Source organism: Paramisgurnus dabryanus, chromosome 23 (genome assembly GCF_030506205.2).
Source record: "Paramisgurnus dabryanus chromosome 23, PD_genome_1.1, whole genome shotgun sequence".
Taxonomy (NCBI): Eukaryota; Metazoa; Chordata; class Actinopteri; order Cypriniformes; family Cobitidae; genus Paramisgurnus; species Paramisgurnus dabryanus.
In genome coordinates, this window is record NC_133359.1 from 27,494,811 (window position 1) to 27,519,353 (window position 24,543).

Consider the following 24,543-nt stretch of genomic DNA (forward strand, 5'->3'; position numbering starts at 1 on the left):
ATTTCCACTTCTGCAACAGCAATGCACCCCCATAACAAGACTGGACCACCTCTATATTTAACCATGGATATGTTGATGTTCTGCTCATAAGCTTGGCATTTCCCCAACAGACATAAGGCTGATTCATGTGTCCATACAGTTCAAGTTTGGTCAGATTACTCATTTATTTCAGAACTCCACATCTATCCAAATGTATTTTAGCATGTTCAAGTCAATCTTTATGTTCTTCCTGGCCAAGGGTGATATTCGGCAAGATGTCAAAACATGAAGGTCATGTTTGCTGAGTGTTTTTCTTATACCCGGCATTAAAATGTTTATTTCTCCTTTCGTCAGGTTTCATCTTGCAGTTCATTGTCTGTATAAGGGGTTTTCTCAGTTTCTCTGCTTAGATAAATGTATGCTTTTGTTCAACATTCTTTTTATGGTACAATTTTGTACCATACAAATAAGTTACTTAATAATGGAGGATCATGAAAAAGAAGTAGGCCGGCAGTAGCCTACAATTGTTAAAAAGGGGTTGAATAATCATGACATAGCTTTATTTAAAAAAAATCCTATAACTTTATATTATATATATTGACATTATCACCTTTAATTTACCACTAAACTATATTCAGATAAAACAAACTCTGTATAGCTTGAAAAACATACACTTGTAAATCATTACTATCTCTGGGGGGTTAAATTATCTTGATTGCAACAGTATGTATATTTCAAAAATAACATTTGGAGGAGGGGGCAATTTAGCCATTTCCTGATTATTGGGGTGTGTATGTCCCCCTCAATGTCAATGTGGTTATGGCCCTGGTCGCCGCAGATCTTCTTCTAATGCGGATACATATTAGTGTAGTGTTTTACACATATATATATTTTTTTACATTTATGACAATTGTAGAAGGATCTACAAAAGTGTCAATCAATATGACACCACCAGCAGAAAAGATGATGCAAAATAGTTTATAGTTTAAAGAAACAGATAAATAACTTTTGTAGCCTACAGCACACATGTAACCGGCCTCGATGTTGTCTTGCGAAATGAAATGATGATGAAGGGAGACAAAATGTTGAAGAATTTATTGATGCATTTTTTGTGTGTCCAATAGATGGCGCTCTCCGTTCATCTTTCAACGCAGACTGCATGCAATGACAACAACAATTCTTTGCATTGGAAGCAGAGCTCTTGATGCGTGATCTCTGGAGTAAGTAAATATGGCCTTTTAAAATGTATTTGGTGAATTGATCAATGACGTTATTTTGATGTATTTACTTTCCATTGGCCAAAGCTGTGGCGTCATTAAAGAAATACCGCGCATTTCCTGCTGGATCGTACGTCAACGGCGCCGCCATATTAGTAGTGGCAACTTAAACTAGACTGCTAGAGGCTCAAAATGCGATCGTGTGCAGCTTGAGGCTGTCACACACCTCAAACCAAGTCTCGAAAAATTACCTTTCACAAATGAAACGGAGCAGTTGTTTCTGATTGTGTTTATTAACCATTATTTAAACATTATTTTGATAGTTGGTGGTTGGAAACCGCAGATTATTAGATTTATCGCTATTCAGCTATGAATGTTGATGCTTAATGAGAATTCACAATGTTCACTGTACGTTTTTTAAAAAAAAAAGAAAAAAAAGATAATTAGAGGTACATTAAAGTGTCCGTCTTACTGTAGTTTGCTGGTAAGCTAACTAAGTGGACATATTGAATGAAAGAGAAACATAAGAGGAGGCATTTACTCTGATTCGGGCTACTCTTGCCACATCGAATATGGCGGTGCTGATGTATCGCAGCATCAGACCAAAGCATCCAATACGTGGTGTGGTAATGAATTCTAGCGTTTTCATTTTGTTTATATAGCCTACTACACAGTACCATACGGCAAAAAAAGTTTCTCTGACCAAAAATATGTTTTAATTATATATATATTTGAATATGAAAATATTTATTTAGTTTTAACCTTTTAACCTATAGGCCTATATTAACGTATATTATATATTTTAGGGTCAACAAATACATTTCTAATATATACATTTTCCTGGCCAAAGTTTGTATAAAATGTATAAGCATGTGTAAAATATTTTTATTTTTAACCTTTTCAATGTGTTTACAGCATGTACCATACATTAACATACAAAGTTTGCAACGTGAATCAATGCTAAAATATAATTCTTTTAAAATTATTTTTTTAATATACAAAAAAGCCCAAAAATATATTGGTGTAAAAAAATGTTTTGTAAAGATTAAAATATATTTAAAATTATATTTGGAAATATATATTTTTTGCCATATGGAATACACTGGTTTAGTTTGGAATAGTTTTTATCTTTTTAAATGTATACATTTATTTGGTCTGCTTTTTAATCTTGCACTTTATAAGCCGCCAATAGAGATCGATAACTTGTAGGAAATCAAAGTCAGGATCAAGATAACCTTCAGAAGATACGCTTCAACTGTTTTCATTGCTCACAAATGTAATCAGAGCAAGCATCCTGAATTATGGCAACTCCATCCACAAGTGAGTCTATGGCTGCTTGTGAAAGCTATAAAATGCTGCCTTTGGAGGTTGCATTGCACTGGTAAAATTAAGTTTTAGGCTGTTTCCATGGTGACACATTACATAGCAATGCACGTTAACTCTGAGTTACTTTCAGAAGGTTAACTGAACTTACCCTTCATAGTTGTTCTGACACTGACACACCCTGAGTTACAATGTTTGGGTTAATCAATCAAATTTATGACAGTAAGGCCTGATATACTTCAAGTGAAATAAAAGAACAAACTGGTGTGACGTCATATTGAACAAAGTCTCTAAGGAGAGATGGCCATAACTGATTTATTTTTATATTTCTGAGAAAAAAATGCAGGAAAAAATAACACACACAACTCAAATACCTGGATATAAAACAATAAATCAATTAAAAATAGAAAAATGAACAATTAAAAAAGAAGGAAAAAAACACATGGAAAGGGTTACCTTTAACATCTAAATGAAATGATAAGGTAAGATGAAATGTTTTATTGAAAGATGGCTTATTTAGCTGTTAGTACAGCTTGCAGACTGTCTGCTACAAAGATCAATGAATTATTCAGAAAGCATACATTTTCTATGAATAACAGTTCTTGAAATGAGGAATTAAATTCTCCATATAGAACCAGAGATGGAAAAATATTTACAGACAAAATATGATTTACAAATTAAATATTCAAGACAAGTCACAAATAAGAGTAAATATTTTTTCCATTACTCCCATAACTGATCCAAACTGTTTTCAAAATAATTTAAGAATTTAATGAATTGACAGAGTATGATCAAATTTGCACACAAAATACCCAGTCAACATAAACGCATCATTTCACAAGAAATACTGAGGATTGTAATGACACAAATGATTCCTTTAACAAGTGCCCTGTGCAAAAAAAAAATCACAGTGACTCTGTCCTTCTCTCAACAGGACAACACAGTAAATGAAATGGAAAGGAAGGTCAAATAAATGACCACTCCACCTGGACTTCATACTGAGAGAAACAAAGGCACATCATACGCATATTAGCTTAATTTCCCATTTCAAATCACAGGAAGTACTTTGGCTTTGAGAAGATACATTTCCTGTGGGTCATTCAAAGTGCTGATTCCATGTAACATCAACACAAACAAGCATTCAAATGAGTGATTATAACATGTAGTGTGCATACAGTATGTATTTGCTTTAGACCTTCATTTTGCATTTTATTTCAAGCTGAAAAAAAATCAATTTGGCATTATAAGATATATTCTCACATAATCAGCATACAGTTGATGCTGCATAAAGCTATGAATTAATACTGCTAAGAGGCAGGTCTTAAAATAAAATAAAAAAGAATTCACTAAATATGTAATAACTTTAAATAATTTTCTATCCATCTATATATATTTTTTTTTCATTATGGGGTTGATAATGGCATATGATAATTTTAAGGAAAATATGACAAAATGTAAAAAATATGTTGTCCTAACATAACATAAGTCTATTTTCTTTACGATAGAAGATTAACCTATTTTTTGACACTGTTTTATTTACGAAAATATGAACAGTTTGCACATTATATTTGTAGTGTTATTTAGGAGACATGAACAAAGAGCAACATGGAAATCAGATGAATGATGGTAGGATTATTTTCATTACTGATGAAAGTATCATTTTGCATAGACTGCATTATTAGCAAACAAGTTACAGCTGAACTCTTACCTCTATCGTGCATTTAAATATGTTTTTACCTTCATTTTACACCTTTGATCTAACAACCCCTAGTGGTAAAAACTGTTCGGAGAGGGCCGAACCTTTCACCTTTCATGAGGGAGGAGGCTAACAGGTCAAGCGAGAAATCACATGGATGTTGGATTAAAGTATGAAATAGGTTATAACTTCAAAATGGATTTTTCTTGAAAACCTCATTTTTACATTGTACATTAAGTCTGAACATAGAGTAGACAGAAATGTTTAATCCTCAGCTAAATATTTATGTCTCATTCTTAAACTACTGTAAAAGTCAAGCATTCATGCAGATGTAATAATGTTTTAAGGCATTTAAGATTTTTGGTTGCTTAAAGGCATAAAGTACAAAACAGTTCAGTTTTAAACAGATGTTGTGTCCAGAAATGACTGATTCGATTCTTTAAAGCTGAATCCTACTAAACCGGACATGTCCAAGTTTATATTTCACCTTAAAAGTCAAATAAATATATAAATTATATTTTAAATTATGAAACAATTAAAAACGTCAAATCTACGGTAATAAGACCCTACTGTTTCTGAATAACAGTAATCTACTGGTTTTGCATAATGAGATCTCAGATCAAAAATCCGCACAGGAAAGACTTGGTTCTGACGGGGAGCCCTTTCTCCTCTTGGAGGTCACATGACTGAAAAGGTCAACACAGCATAAAACTACCGAGCCCAATGTATGTTGTGTTTTTACCATGAGGTATTAAGGACTAGCGGTGTTTAGAGAGCGCGTGTTGAAATCAATAAATTTGGAGCGCTTTATATCATTTGCTATTTCATTTTCCATTAGATGATAGATGTCATAGTTCAGAGAGGTTGTGTGTTAGGTCATACAGTCAGAAAGCACCTCGAGTCTCATAGGTGGGGCGTCTGTGGTGGGACACGTGCACTGCTCTATATGATTCTGTTGATTCTGGCTGAGCTGGATTTTGAGTTTCTCCAGTTCATAGTCGTGTAGGTACTCCTGGATCAGGTATCGCTCACGCTTTATACGAGCCGTCACTTCTGAGGGTACATCAGGAATCAGCCAGGCCACGAAGAACTTCACCACAAACACCACATGCTGCAAGCAGATGAAATCATTTAGTATCAGTTTTCCATGTAATGTACGTAATTATAAAAAAGATGACCTATTCACCCCAAACATGAATTTATGCCACATAAGGGGCACATGTCGTGCCTAAAACGCATGGAAAAAACTAGAAACTAGGCATTCTGGAAAGTTGAGATGTTTTAAACTCGATGCGGTGCAGACGCGCCTGAAAAAACTTGCTTCTATTATGAGCGTGCATATCACACGCCTACATTTGAAATTACGAACTTGAGCGCGCAAAAGACGCTATGTGTGAACGTCCCCTTAGAGGCTCATGGTGCATTCACACCAAGCGCGGTAGAGGCGGCAAAAACGTGCTATTCGCGCTTAGTTGGATGCTTGAACATTTGAGTTTACTCGCTTCTTTTGTATGTGAACGTGCGACTTCGCTCGCTTTCTGTAATCACTTCACTACTACAGCAAGGTCCTGATTGGCTAACCCAGGATGCCAATTGGCGTCTTTGCATTGACTTACAGTAACATGTAAATCACTCGAGCTTGCCGCCTTTACCGCGTCTGGTGTGAACCCTGCATCAAAGTGTTAGTTCACGCCAGAATAAATATTTTTGTCATTAATTACTCACCCTCATGTCGTTTCAAACCCCTAAGACCTGTGGTCATTTTTGGAACACAATAAAGGATTTTTTTATGAAATCCGGGATCTTTCTGACCCCACTTTAAAATAGTACATGTGACTACATTGATTCAATCTTTATTTCACGGAGTAAAGAGAATATTTGATTTGCTTCCGACATATATTTACGAAATCAGCAAACCTTTTGTGTTCTTGTCCATGGTGTTCTTCTCCATAGAGTCACATGAACTATTTAAATGATGTCCTTACTGCCTTTCTGGGCCTTGAAAGTTGCGTTGCTGTCAGTCAGGGGTCAGAAAGCAGCATAAAAAATATCTTCGGCCCCTTACACACTGCAAACGTTCGGGAGTGACAACCACATTTAAATGCGGAAGTGAACCTCGTAAATCAGGGCTATTCAATTCTGGTCCTGAAGGGCCGGTGTCCTACAGGGTTTACCTCTAACTCTAAACCAACCAACACACCTGAAGAAGCTAATGAAAGTCTACAGGATTATTTAAAGGCAGCGGTGTTAGATTAGGGTTGGGACAAAACTCTGTAGGACCGGAATGGAATAGCCCTGCCCTAATTCCCTAAATAATCATTCCATGTCTGTACGGAAAAAGACTCACTCCCAAAACTTATGTTTTGCGATAAACCTCCGTCTTGGCATTGTGTGTTGTACGCGTTTGTAAGGCTGCTCCACAGAGCGCTGTCTTGCAGTGTTGCCAGGCCCTCGTCTAAACCGTTTATGGCTTTTGGCTCACGAAGCGATCAAGTTTTTGGTGTTATTAAAGTGTGAAGGTGCCATTCCCTATATTTTGATCTTTGAGGTAAAGAATTTGGATTTATTTTGGTTTATTATTGGATTTTTCTTTGTGCAAGATCTGGCAACACTAGTAAGCAAACACTTGTGCCCTTTGTCATTTTCTGCACCACACATACATAAGAGTTTTCTTCTTCTTATCATTTATTTTTCCGAAAGAGAGGCCTGTCATGTCCATGATGCACATTTAAATACTTCATCAGCAACTAGTTGTTGTAAACATTAGGATGAAGTGACAACCGAATTTATATGCGGGTGATTCTCGCGAAACCATTGAAACACCACGGCACTAATGATTTTAGCTATAAAATGTGTAATATAGTAATATTAAAAAGCATCAGAATTAACACAATACTGTGTTCTACCTTGCACAATGTGTGATTTCAACATAAGAATTTATAATTTGTCAATTTTATCAAATTTTCTGCTGAAATTCTCATTACCGCAATGTGTCCGGCTGTGTTGAACATGTGTTATGTTGTAATTTAATCAAATTAACACAAAAATATTTGGAAAAAAAATAAATGGATGTTTTGCTAGACTAATTTAGATGACAGAAAAAATATTTACTGAATATTTATGTATAATAATAATGAAGAAAAATTTGGAAAATGATGTGTCCATGCCTGATGTTCTCATCCTCCGCAACACTTTTTGAGAACAGTTTAAGCACACATACAGAATTTTAATAAAGTTTGATTTTGAGTGACCAAGCACATGGACCAGTTACTTCAAGATGGCTACCAGGTAAGATCATGTTTTTACAGTTAATTTGAAATATTGTCTTGTCAGAATGCTTACACGACATTTTGATTATCATTACCGCAACAGATGCTTATTAAATGTTAATTTAATTAATAGAAGCATAATACTTTGATTTTAAATGCATGTGCAGAATCTCCAAATGATGTTCTTTCAGGTTTGTCATGTCATTTTGAAAATATGTCAGTGTTGATGTTTTCTGACTGTTGCGGTGATGAGATTTTTTAGGACTCATTTTTTAAATTATGTTACAAAAAGTGTTAAATGATAATTAAAAGTGTTTAAATTAATGTTCCCATTTACTCCAGACTTTGTTTTTCAATGTCTGGTGGGAAAAAAAGTAAATTTAAGCAATTTTTACATTTTCATGCTAGACATTTTTGAAACCAAGTTTTCATGAGAATCACCCATGCAGTGTGTACGAGGCCTTAATTTGTGTTCCAAAGATAAACAAAGGTCTTAAGGGCGTGAGTGTGACATAGTTACTCAACATAACACCACAATTGTGTAACAGAGACACAAAGGGCACATTTAACCATATCTACCTTTGTTACTTAGAGACAGACACAGACCGAAACTAACACAGACGAACATGAAAATGGAAATGCTGACTGCAAAGAAATATTCATTTTGATTCATTTTGATGTCATGACTGACATCATCATGCACGCAAACACATACGTTACACACTTGTGAATGCACACAAGTGTAGTTAAAAAAAGGTCGTGGACGGTGAATAGGCCTTAGCAAATAGCCAACATTTACATTTTTACTTGTGTTTTATATTCATACAAGGTTAAATAGTCCATACCTCCATGATGATGATAAATGCGAATTTGGCAGCTAGAATGTGCCAAAACTGCATGGTGTGAGTGTATTGTTTCTCATGTCCCGGAGGGTAGCGGTAATCACGATACCTATCATATACAAACAACATGTTTATTACATATTAGTTAGTATTACAACTGTAATCTGTCCACAAAAACATATATGCAGTATACGGCAGACCTGCAGGTAGTCATGTAGGTGCTGTTGAACCATTCTGGATTTTCGTCGTCATCTGGGCTGTTTTCCAGTTTGAACGCTGAGATGTTGAAGACAGAGAGGCTGTTGCTGATGTATCCTTCCATAGTGAGCCCGTCTCCCGGGGAATATGCGTACAGATACACCAGGCGCGGGATCATGTCTGACGTGAAGGATACGATGAATGCCTGAAATGTATGATGCGTTACATGAATTACTTGACTTTCTTTACAATGACACATTTTAGACTTCACATTCACAGTGAAATCAGGGTATGCTTCACAAGTAAATTCCTAATGGACAACTTCATAATGGTCATGATCACAGTTTCACTCATTCCATAAACATAAAAAGAAACCCGTGGTGCTAACCATATGTCATTACAGCAAGCACACTGCTGTTAGTAGTTAACTCTAGCTACAACTACAACATAGATGTGCAGAGATATAATAAGATCTTTTAATGTTTGAATAAAACTGTACACATGAAGAAACTGTAAAGGTTTTTTCTTTAGCAATGTTATGGTATAATGCATGTCAGGTTGACTCACATTGGTGACCACAGAGAAAACAGCGATCATGTTCAAAATCTCCTCCCATGCACCGATGCTGTGAGCTTTAGCTGCTACGGGCCTGCGAAACTGAGTGGTGAATTTCCAAGCATCAACTCGCACCTCCAGCATGTTATTAAGGAGAGCCAGCAGAGGAGCCAGAGGAAAAGAGGCCACAAACAGGGTGATGAAGCCAAACTGAATAACTGCAAAGGAAGAACAGAGATGGATTGGTGATCTATCAGTTTTTACATTATTTGACAATATTGTACTGCTTAGCCTGATGCAAAAAAAAAAAAAAAATAAGATTCTGTACGTATGTACATATTTTACTGTATAATGTATTTGACTTCCTTCCTTCAGCTAAACAAAACAAAGATTTACAATTATGTTGGTAAGTTCAAGTCTCTTATATCAGCCATATTTAAATTTAATGCTGATGTGTGTCTGTTTTGGTTTCAGTTTTGACAAATAGGTTAAAAAAAATAATTGTTGCGATTATTATTAACCCAATGATTTATTTGGAATTCTATTTAACACACTGAAAAAAAAATTAATTCAACTTAATCAATTTTTTAATGTAAGTGTTTGCAATCTATTTATTTAAGCTACATTTAAAAAAATAAAAAAGAAATAAAAGAAAAAACTTTTGTTTAAATGTAGCTTAAATAAATTGATTGCAACCACTTACCTTAAAAATATTGAGTAAATTGAATGAATCATTTTTTTCATTGCACTTTTTACAATAAGGTTGTATTTATAAACATTACTTAATGCATTAGCTATGAACTAACAATGAACAAAATTCAACAGCATTTATTAATCATGCTAATTTCAGCATTTACTAATACAATTTTCAAAATCAAAGATGTAAACATTAGTTTAACATAACTGTATTGACATTGAGTAACATAAACAAAGAGAAATAAATAGTTATTAAAAATGATATTGTTCATTGTTAGTTCATGTTAGCTATGCGCTTACAACCTTATTGTAAAGTGTTACAGATTTCTTAAACAAGGCATGTTTGTAGGGTGAGCATTTTGAGTTCTGTATAAAAAATAAAATGATGGCATTTTAATATAAATTATTTGTGTTTTAGCTAAAACAGTGAGTATATCAGCTAAATATTTTGGGGGTTTATTTTAAATGTTTGATATATTTTTTTTATTTATGTTTTTATTTTTATTTTGTACCGTTATTTTGTGTTGTGTAGCTGGTAAAACTGGAGATTTTGGCTTGTGACGTCGGGGTGCGCGCTGTCATCTTATTTGTTTGACTCTGTGCCTTACCAGAACCGGTAATAACCTTTCAGGCTTAGGGTTATATCACCAATTGACAAACTCAGTTTATAATGCACAAGGACTAGTCTTTAGCATACAACTGTACAACTGCAGCTTTCTTTCCTGTGCTTATTTTGATACAATGCCCTTAACTCATTCCCCGCCAGCCTTTAAAAAAAAGTTGCCCGCAAGCAAAAGTTTGCCTTTGGGGAAAATTTTCTCCTATAAATATATAAACATACAACATATTTAAAGTGAAAGAACAGATCCTCTGCTTTTATAAAACAAATAGATAAACAAACAAGGAGGATTTCATCCTATCTTCATTTGTTCTCTTTTTATTACCTCTCAAATATGGGTAGGTTTCTTCAAAAATACTATTATTTTAGCTTTCTGCTCAAAATTTTGTATTTTTGTAAAGAACTTTTGTTAGAACGATTATCAAAACATACACAGAGTTTTTTTAATGTTTAAATGATCTGCTGCTTTAGTTTTTTATAAGTTTGCTAAGAGTGCCACCTAGTGGATAATAGAGGAATTAAAGATTACTGTAAAAACTGGCAGGGAAATGTTTTCTCTTAATTGACAAAATAACTCATCAATGGTGGGGAAAGAGTTAAATAGTGTATTAGGAATTTTAAACATGCTGTTCATACTTCAAATATTTCACAAATTTGCATAAAACAGCAACATTATTGTAAAAATGTGAGCTTGGCCTGCAGAAGTACTCACCCATCTCCAGGTACTCATAGAAGAGGCCAAGCTGACAGAAGGACTGGAGGTCATTATCCTGTTCCCAACGACTGTACAGACTCTCTGGATGATTTCTGGCATTCCTGCTCACCCACCAGTTACGCAACCAACTACATACACATAAATACATATAGCACTGTCCACAGCAAAAGTCTTTGTCCACCTGGACATGGATTGATCTGTTATGCTTTACTGTAAAACATTATTGTACAAATAATAAAATAAATGAAGAGTTTGGTTCCAAAACCCGATAAAGGCCATTAAAAAAAAAAAAAAGAGTTACTGCCAAAATCAGTATTATATCAGGTCAGTATTTAAAAATAAATTCTTAATTTCACACAAAATCCAATATCCGCTGTGTTATTCTGTCATCTTTTTTCCCAAAACGCAATATACGCACTCCACCTTTTATGCAGAATGCAATAAATCCGCTCAACAAATCACGGCGCACCATTCCACACATTGTAAAGAACAATGGCAGCGCAGAATTTACACAGAATCCTACACAGTTTTCCTCATCTTGTACTTCGTGATCAACAAACAAACAAAAACAAACGGTGGTGGTTTTCTGTGGCAGGGAAGAAACGTAAGCCATCAACATCTAATAATTTACGTGAGAGGCACTCGGGACACAGAAAAATGCGGCTGTTTCTTGTTTTCCCGATAGCATCAAGCTTCTGTCATGCTAACACATTGACCCCAGCGGATCTTATGAAAAACTTTCCATTATTTTACACGAAGCCAACGAAAATTGAGCAGGACCAAATCATTTTACAGCTGATCGCTGTCAAAAAAGTTCAGCGACGACGTCCCAAGGATGACAGCAGCAATAACAGTGTTCTTAATATGATAAAGTAAGTGTTTTGATTAATGCCATTAATGTTTTATCAGTGTATACCACTAGTCAACTAAATGAATATAACATGGCAAAGATGAATTCACATTTATATATTGATTCAATAGATTTATAGATTTTTGAAAAAAGAAACTTTATTGCATTTTGTAGAAAAAATAATCAGTTTTTTATAATAAATCTTTGAAAATCAAATTATTGATTTACATTTTGTATGTTTTTATAACCTAAAGATGCTATGTGAAAGTTTGTAACAGAACATAATGATTTTCATCTTGTCACTTTATTGGTATAGAAAACACGTTTTTACCCAAATTAGTCAAAATGGAACCAAACTCTTCAAATATCTGGTGCAATACTGATTTCGTTTTGATGTAACACAAACTTACGGTACAAGAGCTTCCTGTATGTTCCCCCACACCTGTTTACCTGCCATAACAATTACTAACTGAGTGGTTAACTCAATCAGACAACCACCTGGCTCACACTGCAAAAAATAAAACAACACCATCTTACTTTTTCCCACATCTTTTAATTCATTCACTGTTAACCCTGATATTGTCTTTACTTAAACAATCAAATAAACATCACTTAATATTTTCTGTTTTGAAGCCAAAGCTTAAAAAAGTTTAGTTGATTTAACTTTTAAGCTTACAAAATCCATTAAACTAAAACATTCAAGTAGAATGAACTTAAAATGATTAGTTCATGTTGTGAGGAATACCCATAATCCTTTGCGCCTGAATACTTTGATTATTTTCTGCTTTTTCACAGAATAAAAACTGATAAGAACTTTCACTACTTAAATATTTGTTAATAAAATGACATATAGGTTTAAGCTCTTATATTATTGATGTTGTTTTGTTGTCAATTATAATTTTGTAAAATCACCGTTCAGGTGATCAGTGTTTCCATACATGAATCCTGTTCAGAACACTTTGTTGTATTTCTCTCCACAGTACTGACAATGCATGTCAAAAACACAGTTTTGTGTGTGTGTTTCTGTGGAGAATCACGTTTATTCAATGACTGACTTAAAATCAGTCGTCAATTCTGTGTTATAATACCATTTATAACATCAAAAGTAATATAAAATGATAAAAACTAAAGTTATATGCAAGGGGCAGAGGTGTAAAGAGTAGCTGAAAGCCATACTTGAGTAAAAGTACAAATTCCTTACTGTAAAAATTACTCCACTACAAGTTACAAGTCACCAATTTAAATACGACTTGAGTAAAAGTATTAAAGTAACCCAATTTAAAAGTACTCCAGTATTTTTACTCGTACTGAATGTTGACTCAAAGATGCGCTAGTCCTCAACACAAAGAGACATTGTAGGTCTGGGCAGTGAAAACTAAGAAAGTTTATTTATGAGGTTTTATTTCCTAATATAGAAAAGAAATCAAACACCTCAAAATTTTGACCTGGCAGAACAAACACAGATTAAACATAGTCATAGTCTTCTTTTGACTAAAATTTTATTTAGTTTTAGCCATATTTTTGTCATCTGAATTGATTAAGTTTTTTGTCTAATTTTATTCATCTAAATGCCATAAGATTTTAGTCTAGAAATCTAAATTACATTTAATTTAAACCCATTTAATTTTAGTCTAGTGTCATTGTGTACTTGAATGTGCCATGCTGAAAAATATAAAGCCTAACTTTGTGATATAAATATATGGTAACAATTTACAGTGGGGTTCATTGGTTAATATTAGTTAGCTACATTGGTTAACATGAACTGATAATGAGCTGCACTTATACAGCATTTATTCATCTTTGTTAATATTAATTTCAACAATTACTAATACTTTATTAAAATCTTGTTAACATTAGTTAATGCACTCTGAACTAACATGAACAAACAATTAAAGCTTACATTTTTATTAACTAACATTAACAAAGATGAATAAATGATGTAACAAATGTATTGCTCATGGTTTGTTCAAGTTGGTTAATACATTAACTACTGTTAACTAATGAACCTTGTTGTAAAGTGTTACCAAATATTCTTATATAGGCCTATCCTAAAAAAGATATAATTTTTATATTTAGAAAATTCCAGTAAACTAAAATTACACCAACAGAAATATGATAATGCATATTAAAAACGTGAAGTTGTTCATTTGAAAGATTAATTGAAAACACATGTAGTACGTAACACCACTATCTCACATTAAGTGCACTACATTTCTTCCGTCATGCATCCCTCTTTACAGTAAATACATTACAGCATACTTGATTAAATGTGAGGACAGTGAAATTGTACACTTATTATCAATCTTATAATGTACTTAAGTTACTCGGGCAATCAGTACAGGACCTCGCTGGTTTATTTTGGCTTATATAGTAAGTTATATCAAGTTATGTACCAGCTCAGGTTAGCTGATAAGGTAGCATCAGAGTATATAAACATTTGTGCTTGCCTTTGAGTTGCGGGATGACCCTCCTGCAATCGCGCATCACTTTTGTTTTGATTGTAGCATCACATGTTTAAAAATGGTCCCTTGACTGAAGCAAATGTGATATGCATCCATATGTTTGCTCTTTATCTCTTCTCTCAGACCAGACGCGAACTTTTCTCTACAGTTTATGACATACGCAGCACGCAGATGTCCCGCTACGGTGGCTCAATGCAAGCCATTCAGCGTTTGACATCAAAGTACCGCGAGACCAGACTTCTCCATATGCATTTGATTCGCTCTCGCAGTACTTTGATTTCATACGGTTGCTCTGCGCAGAGCCAAATGAAGTCCCTCAGTTGTGTGTGTGCGTGTAACCTCGCGACCACAGATTCTATCCATCATCACCCTCTGACACTTTCGTCTCGTTTTTATTTGACGAATAAACAATGTAGCGAGTAACGTTAAGTGTCATTTCAAATGTAGTGGAGTAAAGAGTACAAATACCCAATCAAAAATGTAATTGAGTAGAGAGTAAAAGTTGCCTATATTTTTGATACTCAGTACAAGTACAAAGTAGCCCAAAAAATACTTAAGTACAGTAACGAAGTACATTTACTTGAGTACTTTACACCTCTGGCAAGGGGTTTCCTCACAAATTTCTAGTAATGTCAACTAATCTGGGTTAAGAGAATATTGGAAGAAGTCTATTCGACTTAAAATTGTTGTTAGAACAGTTTATATGTTTAAGTAATCATTACTTAAATTTTTTAGGGCAACAAGTTTGCTTCATTTTTTTAAGAATATTCAACTTATCCGGGCTTACAGTGTTAACAACTGCAGATCGCATTAGAGTTAGTAAATACAACTCAATTGTAAGCAAAAACTCAAGTGATGTCAGTTTTACCTCCTCATTTCTCAGTCCGCTCCATTGGTTAAACATGTAGCCATATTCGCCCGGGTAACCCACAAATTTTCCCTTGAAGAAGGCAACGTAGAAACAGGATGAATAGTAGTTGACAAACTGAAAGAGGAACATCTTCACCGTCAGCCTGTTCTCGTACTCCAAGTGAGTTTTTGGAACCTCTGCAATGAAAGAAAATCTGTGGCGGTCAGTTCGGTACAATATGAATATACATCAATAATAGTAGGCTACTTTGAGAGGCTGTGTGTTACAGCGATTTTACCATAGGAAAAGTGTGCTTTTAGGCATAACAGTAAATAAGAAAACAATCCTGATAAATATTCACTACCATGCTTACAATCAATCGAATAAAGACGACTGAAAACATGTAAATGATAAAAGCTGTAAAAACGTTTCTCACCCATATCTGTAATCCAGATGGCCACACGCTCATAGAGGTAGTTCAGAATCATGATGATGACAAAGTTGATACAGGAAGCAGTTACAGATGTGGCAAACTGAGGTGTGATCAACGTTCCTATCACTTCCAGCTTATTGGTGGGACTGTCCTTCATAACGCTGGCAAAGGCAGCAAACACGGCCAGACGGTACGCGATCACCCCGATTATACTGGCGATAATCAGAGAGATCTGTGTTCGGGAGCAAAGCAGTACATGCGTCATTCACACAAAACTGATCACTAGTGCTTAATTAGTTCAAATATTGTTAATCACAGTGCAGTGGAAACTACCAAAAAGCTCTCTAGGGCTAAAATACTAAAACACAACATGCTGTTGAACACGGGCATTCTCAGACAAAATGCTCACAAACTTACTGATCTAGGATGTGAAGTGTCCATACAGTCCAGTGATAGAATATTATACAACAGTCTATATATTATTATCTGCATACACTCTTTAAATAAGTTTTTAAAAGGGCTGCATGGTTCCATAAAGAACCTTTACTTTCATCAGAACCTTTCTGTTGAACAAAAAGGTGCTAAAGACAACATGTGCATCTCAAAAAATTTGAATATCATGGATATATATTTGATAGCTGCCTTCAGCTCATATGATTTGTTTGGTCATAAATTCTCAATGTGGTTCAGGCAGATGAGTTGGCTGGCCAATTAAGCACATTAATATCATGGTCCGAAAACAATTAGTCCTGCTGAAAAGAAAATCCGCATCTGCAAAAAGTTTCTCGGCAGATGGAAGCATAAGATGACTGCATTAATTTTGGACTTCATAAAAGCACAGTGAACCAACACCAGATGGCATGGCAACCAAAAACATCACTGACTGTGGAAAATTCACACTGGACTTCAAGCGAGTTGGATTCTGTGCCTCTCCACATTTCCTCCAGACTCCGGGACCTTGATTTCCAAATGAAACGCAAAATTTACTTTCATCTGAGAAGAGGACTTGGGACCACTGAGCACCAGTCCGGTTATTTTTCCCCTTAGCCCAGGTGAGACGCTTTTTACATTGTTTCTGGTTAAGAAGCGTCTTGGTTAAAAGAATGTGACAGTTTCCTTAAGCCCATTTCCTTAAGACGTCTTTTTGTGGTGGCTCTTGATGACTATAGCTTCAGTCTACTTCTTGTGAAGCTTTCCTAAGTTCTTGAATCTGCTTTTCCTAACAATCTTTCCAAGGCTGGCGTCATCTCATCTTTCTATGAATATGTTTTGATACAGCTCATTGCCATGTTCAAGGAACCAATTTGAAATGATTCGAGCTTTGTGACATGGTGCATTATCCTGCTGGAAGTAGCCATCAGAGGAGGGGTACATGGTGGTCATAAAGGGATGGTCGGAAAGAATGCTCAGGTAGGACGTGGCATTTAAATGATGCCCAGTTGACAATAAGGGGCCTAAAGTGTGCCAAGAAAACATCCCCCACACCATTACACCACCACCACCAGCCTGCACAGTGGTAACAAGGCGTGATGGATCCATGTTCTCATTCTGTTTACACCAAATTCTGACTCTGCCATCTGAATGTCTCAACAGAAATCGACACTCATCAGACCAGGCAACATATTCCCAGTCTTCAACTGTACAATTTTGGTAAGCTCGTGCAAATTGTAGCCTCTTTTTTCTATTTGTAGTGGAGATGAGTGGTACCTGGTGGTGTCTTCTGCTGTTGTAGCCCATCTACCTCTAGGTTGTGCGTGTTGTGGCTTCCCAAATGCTTTGCTGCATACCTCGGTTGTAACGAGTGGTTATTTCAGTCAAAGTTGCTCTTCTATCGGCCCATTCTCCTCTGACCTCTAGCATCAACAAGGCATTTTCACCCACAGGACTGGCGCATACTGGATGTTTTTCCCTTTTCACATCATTCTTTGTAAACCCTAGAAATGGTTATGCGTGAAAATCCCAGTAACTGAGCAGATTGTGAAATACTCAGACCGGCCCGTCTGACACCCGGTCTTGGAATATTTTAGATTGTGTGAAAGGAATCTTGCATATACAAAGGTTTTTTTTTTTTTTAAGTAAACTAAAAAAAAAAAAGATTTTCAAATTTTTTGAGATGCACGTGTAAAAACAGGTGAAAAAGGGATGGTTCTTTACTAATGGCTCTTGGGGGAACCAAAAATGGTTCTTTAAATCAAAAAGTTATTTGATTATTTGATTTTTTTGCGTATTAGTTGTAAACATTTAGCATGTTTAAGGGTAAATGCTATTCATCCTGCCATTATGGGGTAAATATACCTTTAAGAAACTGACTGATATTCCATGCGATATTTTCATCCTTTTCCAGTAAACATCTGATACAAGCATAGTAAGTATCTACTACGATTATATTTCCCAATTTTCATCATATTGTGTTTGTAGTTTGCTGTAGCTTGACATGTCACAGTAAAACATTAAATTAAAATAGGGGTAGTTTCCCAGACAGGACCTAAGTCTTGAAATGTGCATTGACTCCTTGTTGTTAGATTTTATTGCATATTTAATATATATATATATATATATATATATATATATATATATATATATATAATTTGCATTTATAATAATTTATTTTCCAAGACTTTACCCATTAATGAAAAATGTCTTGTTGAGAAAGAAACTAAATATCTTTCTAATAATTTACATTTTATTATCATTATGCAATGAAAATTTACTTTTAATATATACATAAAGGGTTGTATTGTGATTTGCTCCTAAGTGTCGGCATGCAGTTAACTTATAAAAGTGCAACCCACATTTCTAACAGTTTAAGGTCTCCATTTACATTTGTGTTTTCTAGTTTGGGGCTGAATTTGGCTTAATCTTATCTGTCTAAATACTGCAATATTTAGGTACTACGATTATTTGTAAGGACTTTTCAAAATAATTGAAATTATTTTAAAATAAGCCTATAAGACTGTATTCTAGTTTAATAGAAAATGGATACTAGTGGAATACTGGAAGCTATGGGCAGCTCAATACTCTATATAGATTTCATAATTTATGAGGAAAAAGATAATGATATATTTGTTGTATAGATGTATTAAACGTTTTTGATGCTTACCCAAAAAAGGACGGTGGCCCCAGACAGTAATGTGCGAGCACATTTGCTTGTTGCGGGTAAGTAAGGTTCCATCTCCTACACAGCAAGCAAGCAAAGCAGGGAATATGAGCAACCACCACCACACACGCAGTACAGGAGTCCTAATCTAGCACTGCACCAGTGCCACTAGTATTCACACTGCTGTCTACCAGCACTTCTTCTGTTTCTAATAAGTCTACGTTCAAAAAAGTCACTAACACAGCAAACCAATCTCTGGGCGTCCTATACAATCCTTACCCACAAGAGAACTGTGGCCCAGCACAGGATGAACCTGCCTGCTTTATCAGCTGCTTTGTGCCCTAGAGCACACTCCTGTTCCTACAGAACATGAGTAGAGCCAAACAAACAAGCCAATCATGTTGTTTCTTACTTAGATGCTAACCTGACTACTAACTACTACTTGACAACTACAGTCATACAGGGGAAAGTAAAGCGATAGTTTTGGCATATATTTTGCCCCTCCCTCCGCATCTAGACTGTTCACAATTTCCTTTATAAAATCTGATTTCTTTTTTCGAACTTAGGCCAGATCACATTCAAATTTGGTTTTATATGCTGGCAGAAAAGATCCTGTTTCTAATTTAGCCAAACATACTCTCATATGAAGGAATATTGATAATCCCATCAATCTAATCTTTGGGTTTTGAGGCATTTGCAATTGCAAAATATGATCTTGGCAGCTGTAACACACCCGATCTTAATAATAATAATAAATGCATTTTTTTTATATTGGGTACCAATCACAATGAATGGTGATCCCGGCTGTTCAAACTGTAGTCTGCAATTCTATTCATCACTGCCTTGATATAATTTGTGTCAAAATCAACCTGCCATTTATCCTCACTAACCTCTATGAGTTACCCGACCAACATGCTTGGTCTAGTAATCTTCTAACTAGTCTAGTAATCTAGTAATTTTCTACTGTACCATATACAATGGAAGCATAAAACTACCTGGTAATGTAATATTATTTAAGCTAATATAAAATCCATTGACAAAGCAATTCAAAATCCATGCAAAAACGCTGCAATATAAGTTGGACAAACAGTTACATTCAGAGTTACATCGATTGCAAGAATAATTATAAGCAAACAGTTCTGAGGATTTTCTGTAAAATGAAACAAATGTTAGCAAAAAATACAGTAATAAAATTACATGACCAGAAATTATGTTATGTACTTTATTTTATTATAAAGTGAGCTCTCTGGCATCAGGCTTACTTTAGTGACATGGTTGATGCGGCGGTTTGTGCATTTGATCTCATATTCGGGCCTGAGCTGCAGGTGTTGTTGTTCTTCCTCCATGTCCACCAGATCCCACTCGTACTCCAATCGCGCCTGACGTCGCTTCCAGAACTCCAAGAAAAGAGTCACTGATGCAAGAGAAACATTACAGTTAACAAGTGCACATGGATGTACACTACCAATGAAACATTTATTATCATTGGATGAAAAGTTTCTTGTGAACTTGAAAGGCAATGCTAGAACTGCAACATATTTTTTATTTTAAAAAAGGTTTGTAAATGCATCATTTGGACTAAATAATAAGCACCCAATGAAAGCCCAGGATTGGACCTCCAGTACTGAAGAAAAAGCAGCTAGTGTGCACTGTTGGAAAATCATCATCAGTGATAGAGGTAAATAGACAGCCAATTTTGTTGCAGCTTGAGTTGCTAAATATTGATCCTCAACTTGGTCCATCTTAGTTTTCACCATCACCAGCAGAAATGCGACACAAATGCGAACCCGGACTGCTACTGTGGTGAGCCTCGAGCAGGCTCTGGTAACGTAACAATAAATAAAATTTTGCGCAAAGAGGCCATAAAAAAGTGTATAAAAATGTGTTTTTTTACAGCCGCTATGTCATTGTTCCAAAAAGGATGAAGGTTTACTTTCTATTCTAGACCTGAGGCCGGTTTAGGATGCCCTATGACGTATCGGCTACAGATTGGATGTTCATCTGTACGTGCTTCAGACGCACTCACACCAAGGCAGTCCCCAAAGTGTCACTTAAGTGATGCAGTGTCCCGAGACCGCCTATGCCGAGTCAAGACTGAGTCTTTGAAGGGTCAAGACCGAGTCCGTTGGTTTTCAAATACAGTTGAGTCCGAGTCAAGACCGAGTCCTCTAGGAGTCGAGACCAAGACCATAAAAACATGTCAGTTTTCATATTCATGAGTATTCAACAGTTAAGCTAGATTGAGAGTTGTTTAGAGGAGCAGTCTTAACGTCTTGATATGGACTATGCTTTAACTATCATAAAAAAAATTCCTACCACATGCATCATCTTCTGCCTATTTTTCTAGAGATAAACAAACATCTCTGATGGCAGTATCTTTGCATTGCACCATGGGATGTCATTTTCAAATAATGCCCGTCAACATTGCATTTTATTATTACTGTTGTTAAAATGCGCTGGTCTCGAGATCTTGGCCTGAAATTATGTGTCCTTCTCCTCCCACTGTGGTCCGAGACCGAGTCAAGACCGAGTCTTTGAAGGAACAAGTCTAAGACGAGTCAAAGAAAGCAGAAATCGGTCTCAAGAACGGATTTGAGTACTACATCACTACGATTTCCGATCTGAGGGAAAAGTTCTAGCAGACCAATCACATCACTTGTGGTCACCTTATCCTCAGTCCACCTCAATCCAATGTATTATGTGAAGTAGGGCTGTGCAAAAATATCGATACAGCTAACTATCGTGATACATTTTTTTTCCATGATAGTGTATCGATATTTCAATCTCTACTATCAATATTTTTTAAAAATCCATCAAATCACTGTGTCGCTGTCCAGTTGTCCATCATATACGTCATAGAAGTTAGTGGGAGTAAGTAAATGGCAGAACACTTTAAAACAGCTGCAGCTTTTAAAGCCGACGTGTGGAAGCACTTGGCCTTTAAAATAAAAAATTAAAATAAATTTCCACTAAATTTTGTTAAATTTTTGATAAAAAAGTATTGCAATGTATCTTAACGTGCAACGTATTGTATCGTACCATGATACATCCTATCAGGATTCATGTATCGTGATATGTTTCGTATCGTGAGGCCCTTGCCAAAACCCAGCCCTAATGTGAAGCCCTTTAAAGTGTTAGTTTACAGCAATAATCATGTACTTATTATTTAATCTTAATAATGTATATAATATACAATTGTGTCGTTCAAAGGCTCTTTGGTTTCTGTGTTTCTTCAAAACAACTTATGTTGCTTCTGTTTATAATGGGAGTGGATTGTGACCACCTCTTCTCAAGCTTTAAACAGATGTAAAAGCATTATAAAATAATGCTGTATATTCCACGTTCCAAAACCATATGAAGGTAAAAATACTAAAATATATTCCATAATGATGAAAGAAAAGTTCCCTTTTCTCTCTGTCTGAATTTCCCTTCTTGTTGACGCAATTTAGGAAGTTTAACTTTTGAATAATGTGTAACATCTGAAACAATAGTCATGTCAAAATCACTCACAACAAATCAGGCACAGGAAGTTGTACAGGCACATGACAAGAAGATTTTTATATTAAATTACGCTCTTGTTTTTTTTTCACCAAACCTTGCACTGTGTCTTCAACACACTTATATGTCACAAGCAGTGTAAAATAATTTTATAAAGCTTTTACATGCTTTAAAAACTTGAGAAAAGCCGGTCCACTCCCAATGTCAAAAGAAAAGACAAAATAACTTATGCATGTTTTTTTTTTTTACATGTACCAGGCTTGTTTGGAGCATACGTAAACAGAGCAATCACACTCAGATCGGCAAAAATAATTCAGATCGCCTGAACAAGGTGGTCTAAGTTCACTTTTGTACACTCTGACCAATTAGAGGACAGTTTGCTTATATGTGACTTCATTAACAAATGTTGGGCCAGGCGCAGCTCATCTATATGGGCAAGTGAGGCAGTGCCCCACCAAAATATTAATTTGCTTAAAAATATTGAACTCTAAAAACTTAATCAAATCTAAACGCATAAATGTGTCTGATATTTTTCAACAAATATTTTCTGAGTTTCTAGACTATTTTAAGTCATAAAGTGAGATGAATATGTTTGGAAATTGAGTGCATGGCTCGGTTGGCTACATTTTTCCAATGTAAATTTGTGGTAAAAAAAATGGAAATGCAGCGAGCCCTAATAGAGAGTCATGTGGGTAGATTTTACATTTCATAAATGTAGTTCTGTACAATGCTATATCATTTCGCGTACGCAAAGTGCAGAAAAGGTTTCTTACTCACCCCATATTCCCATGAATATCGCAAAGAACACTGTGGCTGTGTTGTCAAACAGATACGATTGCTGAAATGCATATCAGAGAGGTTATCATTTTACATTAGTAATAAATATACACAGAAGTTAACCTGTCATTGATGTTCCATGATCATGAACATTAGACTCACCCATGAGGAGCTACAGGTTGAACTGAGCTTCCAGTAGCCACATTTTTTATCACACAAAGGACACATGATGATCTGTCCCCCGATGGTGTCATTGCAGATCTCCTTACTTCAACAGAGAAACAACAAAAAACAGCTGCCCTTAGCCCCAAACAAGTTTTACACATAAAGTAATGTGATATGGTGATTTCATAATATGCTTAATTTATATCACGCGCGTTGCATTCTCAGATGTGGACATTGCCACAAACTATTACATGTTTTCTTACTTTCGTGTTTTTGTTGGCAAAACCCGAAAGCGAGTTTAGCATTTTAGCACTTCCGGTTTCATTGTCCCAAAGTCAATGTTTTTTTTTTATTGGGTTTTGGTTAAACTCCTTCAAGGGATATTTCACCCAAAAATAAAAATAAAAATTCTGTCATCATTTTCTCCTCTTCATGTTGTTCTAAACCTGTATGAATTATTTTTTTCTGATATTTTGACAAATTATGACACAGCTGATTGTAACCTTTGACTTTCCATAGGAAAACAAATACGATGGAATTCAATGGGTACCGTCAACTGTGTGCTTACCATCATTTATTAAAATATCTACCTCATCATTTTTCACAATACTTCCATAATATTTATTGTCCTATTCATTCGTATTGAACATTTAAATTGATTTGTCCATGTAAACGCAGCTATTGTTAGGTTCCTACTTATAATAATAGCTTGACAATACACTTCTATACATATTGTGAAAACTCTGCATACCACTTATATAATTTCAACACACGTCATCCATGTTTGTCATATATGTAGATAATACGACAATACACCTTTATGCTCACCTCCAGGCATTGTCGCCAAATGTGGCCACACCGTAGATAAAGCAGAACAAACCAACAACTGCAGCGTAAAACAGCATCTCTGTGTAGAAGCCCAACCAGGCAAAGTAAATGCCGATCTTCTCTCCATAATATTTTCTGTGGAAACAATATTTATTTTTCATATCACTCACATTCGTCTATGCACACATTCATTTCAAAATGTTGCCTTAATGGGTGGAAGACATGCGTTCATTTTTATTTACGCTCTTACAACAAACACTACGTTTATTAAGCAATGCTTGATAACAAAATAAAATATAAAAAATCTAATTAAAGGATGTCATGGAATTCTCCATACAACTACTAATACCCCTGATGAGTCTTAATGATTGCACAGAAGCCAGTCAAAAGATGTAATAAAATCACTTTTATTGAGCAGATCATTCTGCAGAAACAAAACTAGCAGCTGCAGAGAGAAGGCTGTATTGAAACAAC

General features: G+C 35.3%; 1 protein-coding gene across 2 annotated transcripts in view; it reads right to left on the bottom strand.

Annotated features, from left to right (window-relative positions):
* Positions 1-2,794: 2,794 nt before the first annotated feature.
* ano5a (anoctamin 5a) overlaps positions 2,795-24,543 on the bottom strand; it is a 43,061-nt gene continuing 21,312 nt past the window's right edge. The window contains exons 10-22 of one of the 2 annotated variants that reach the window (XM_065291184.2): positions 24,070-24,204; positions 23,239-23,344; positions 23,077-23,137; positions 20,064-20,215; positions 18,805-18,879; positions 15,708-15,936; positions 15,290-15,468; positions 12,370-12,467; positions 11,107-11,237; positions 9,092-9,297; positions 8,527-8,729; positions 8,330-8,435; positions 2,795-5,326 (exon numbers count right to left, since the gene is read on the bottom strand). In XM_065291184.2, coding sequence (XP_065147256.1) covers positions 5,087-5,326; positions 8,330-8,435; positions 8,527-8,729; positions 9,092-9,297; positions 11,107-11,237; positions 12,370-12,467; positions 15,290-15,468; positions 15,708-15,936; positions 18,805-18,879; positions 20,064-20,215; positions 23,077-23,137; positions 23,239-23,344; positions 24,070-24,204 — 1,921 coding nt within the window. In that variant the 3' untranslated portion in view covers positions 2,795-5,086. Of the gene's footprint in view, positions 5,327-8,329; positions 8,436-8,526; positions 8,730-9,091; positions 9,298-11,106; positions 11,238-12,369; positions 12,468-15,289; positions 15,469-15,707; positions 15,937-18,804; positions 18,880-19,080; positions 19,162-20,063; positions 20,216-23,076; positions 23,138-23,238; positions 23,345-24,069; positions 24,205-24,543 lie in introns of both variants that reach the window. The other variant, XM_065291183.2, reaches the window with a different exon arrangement.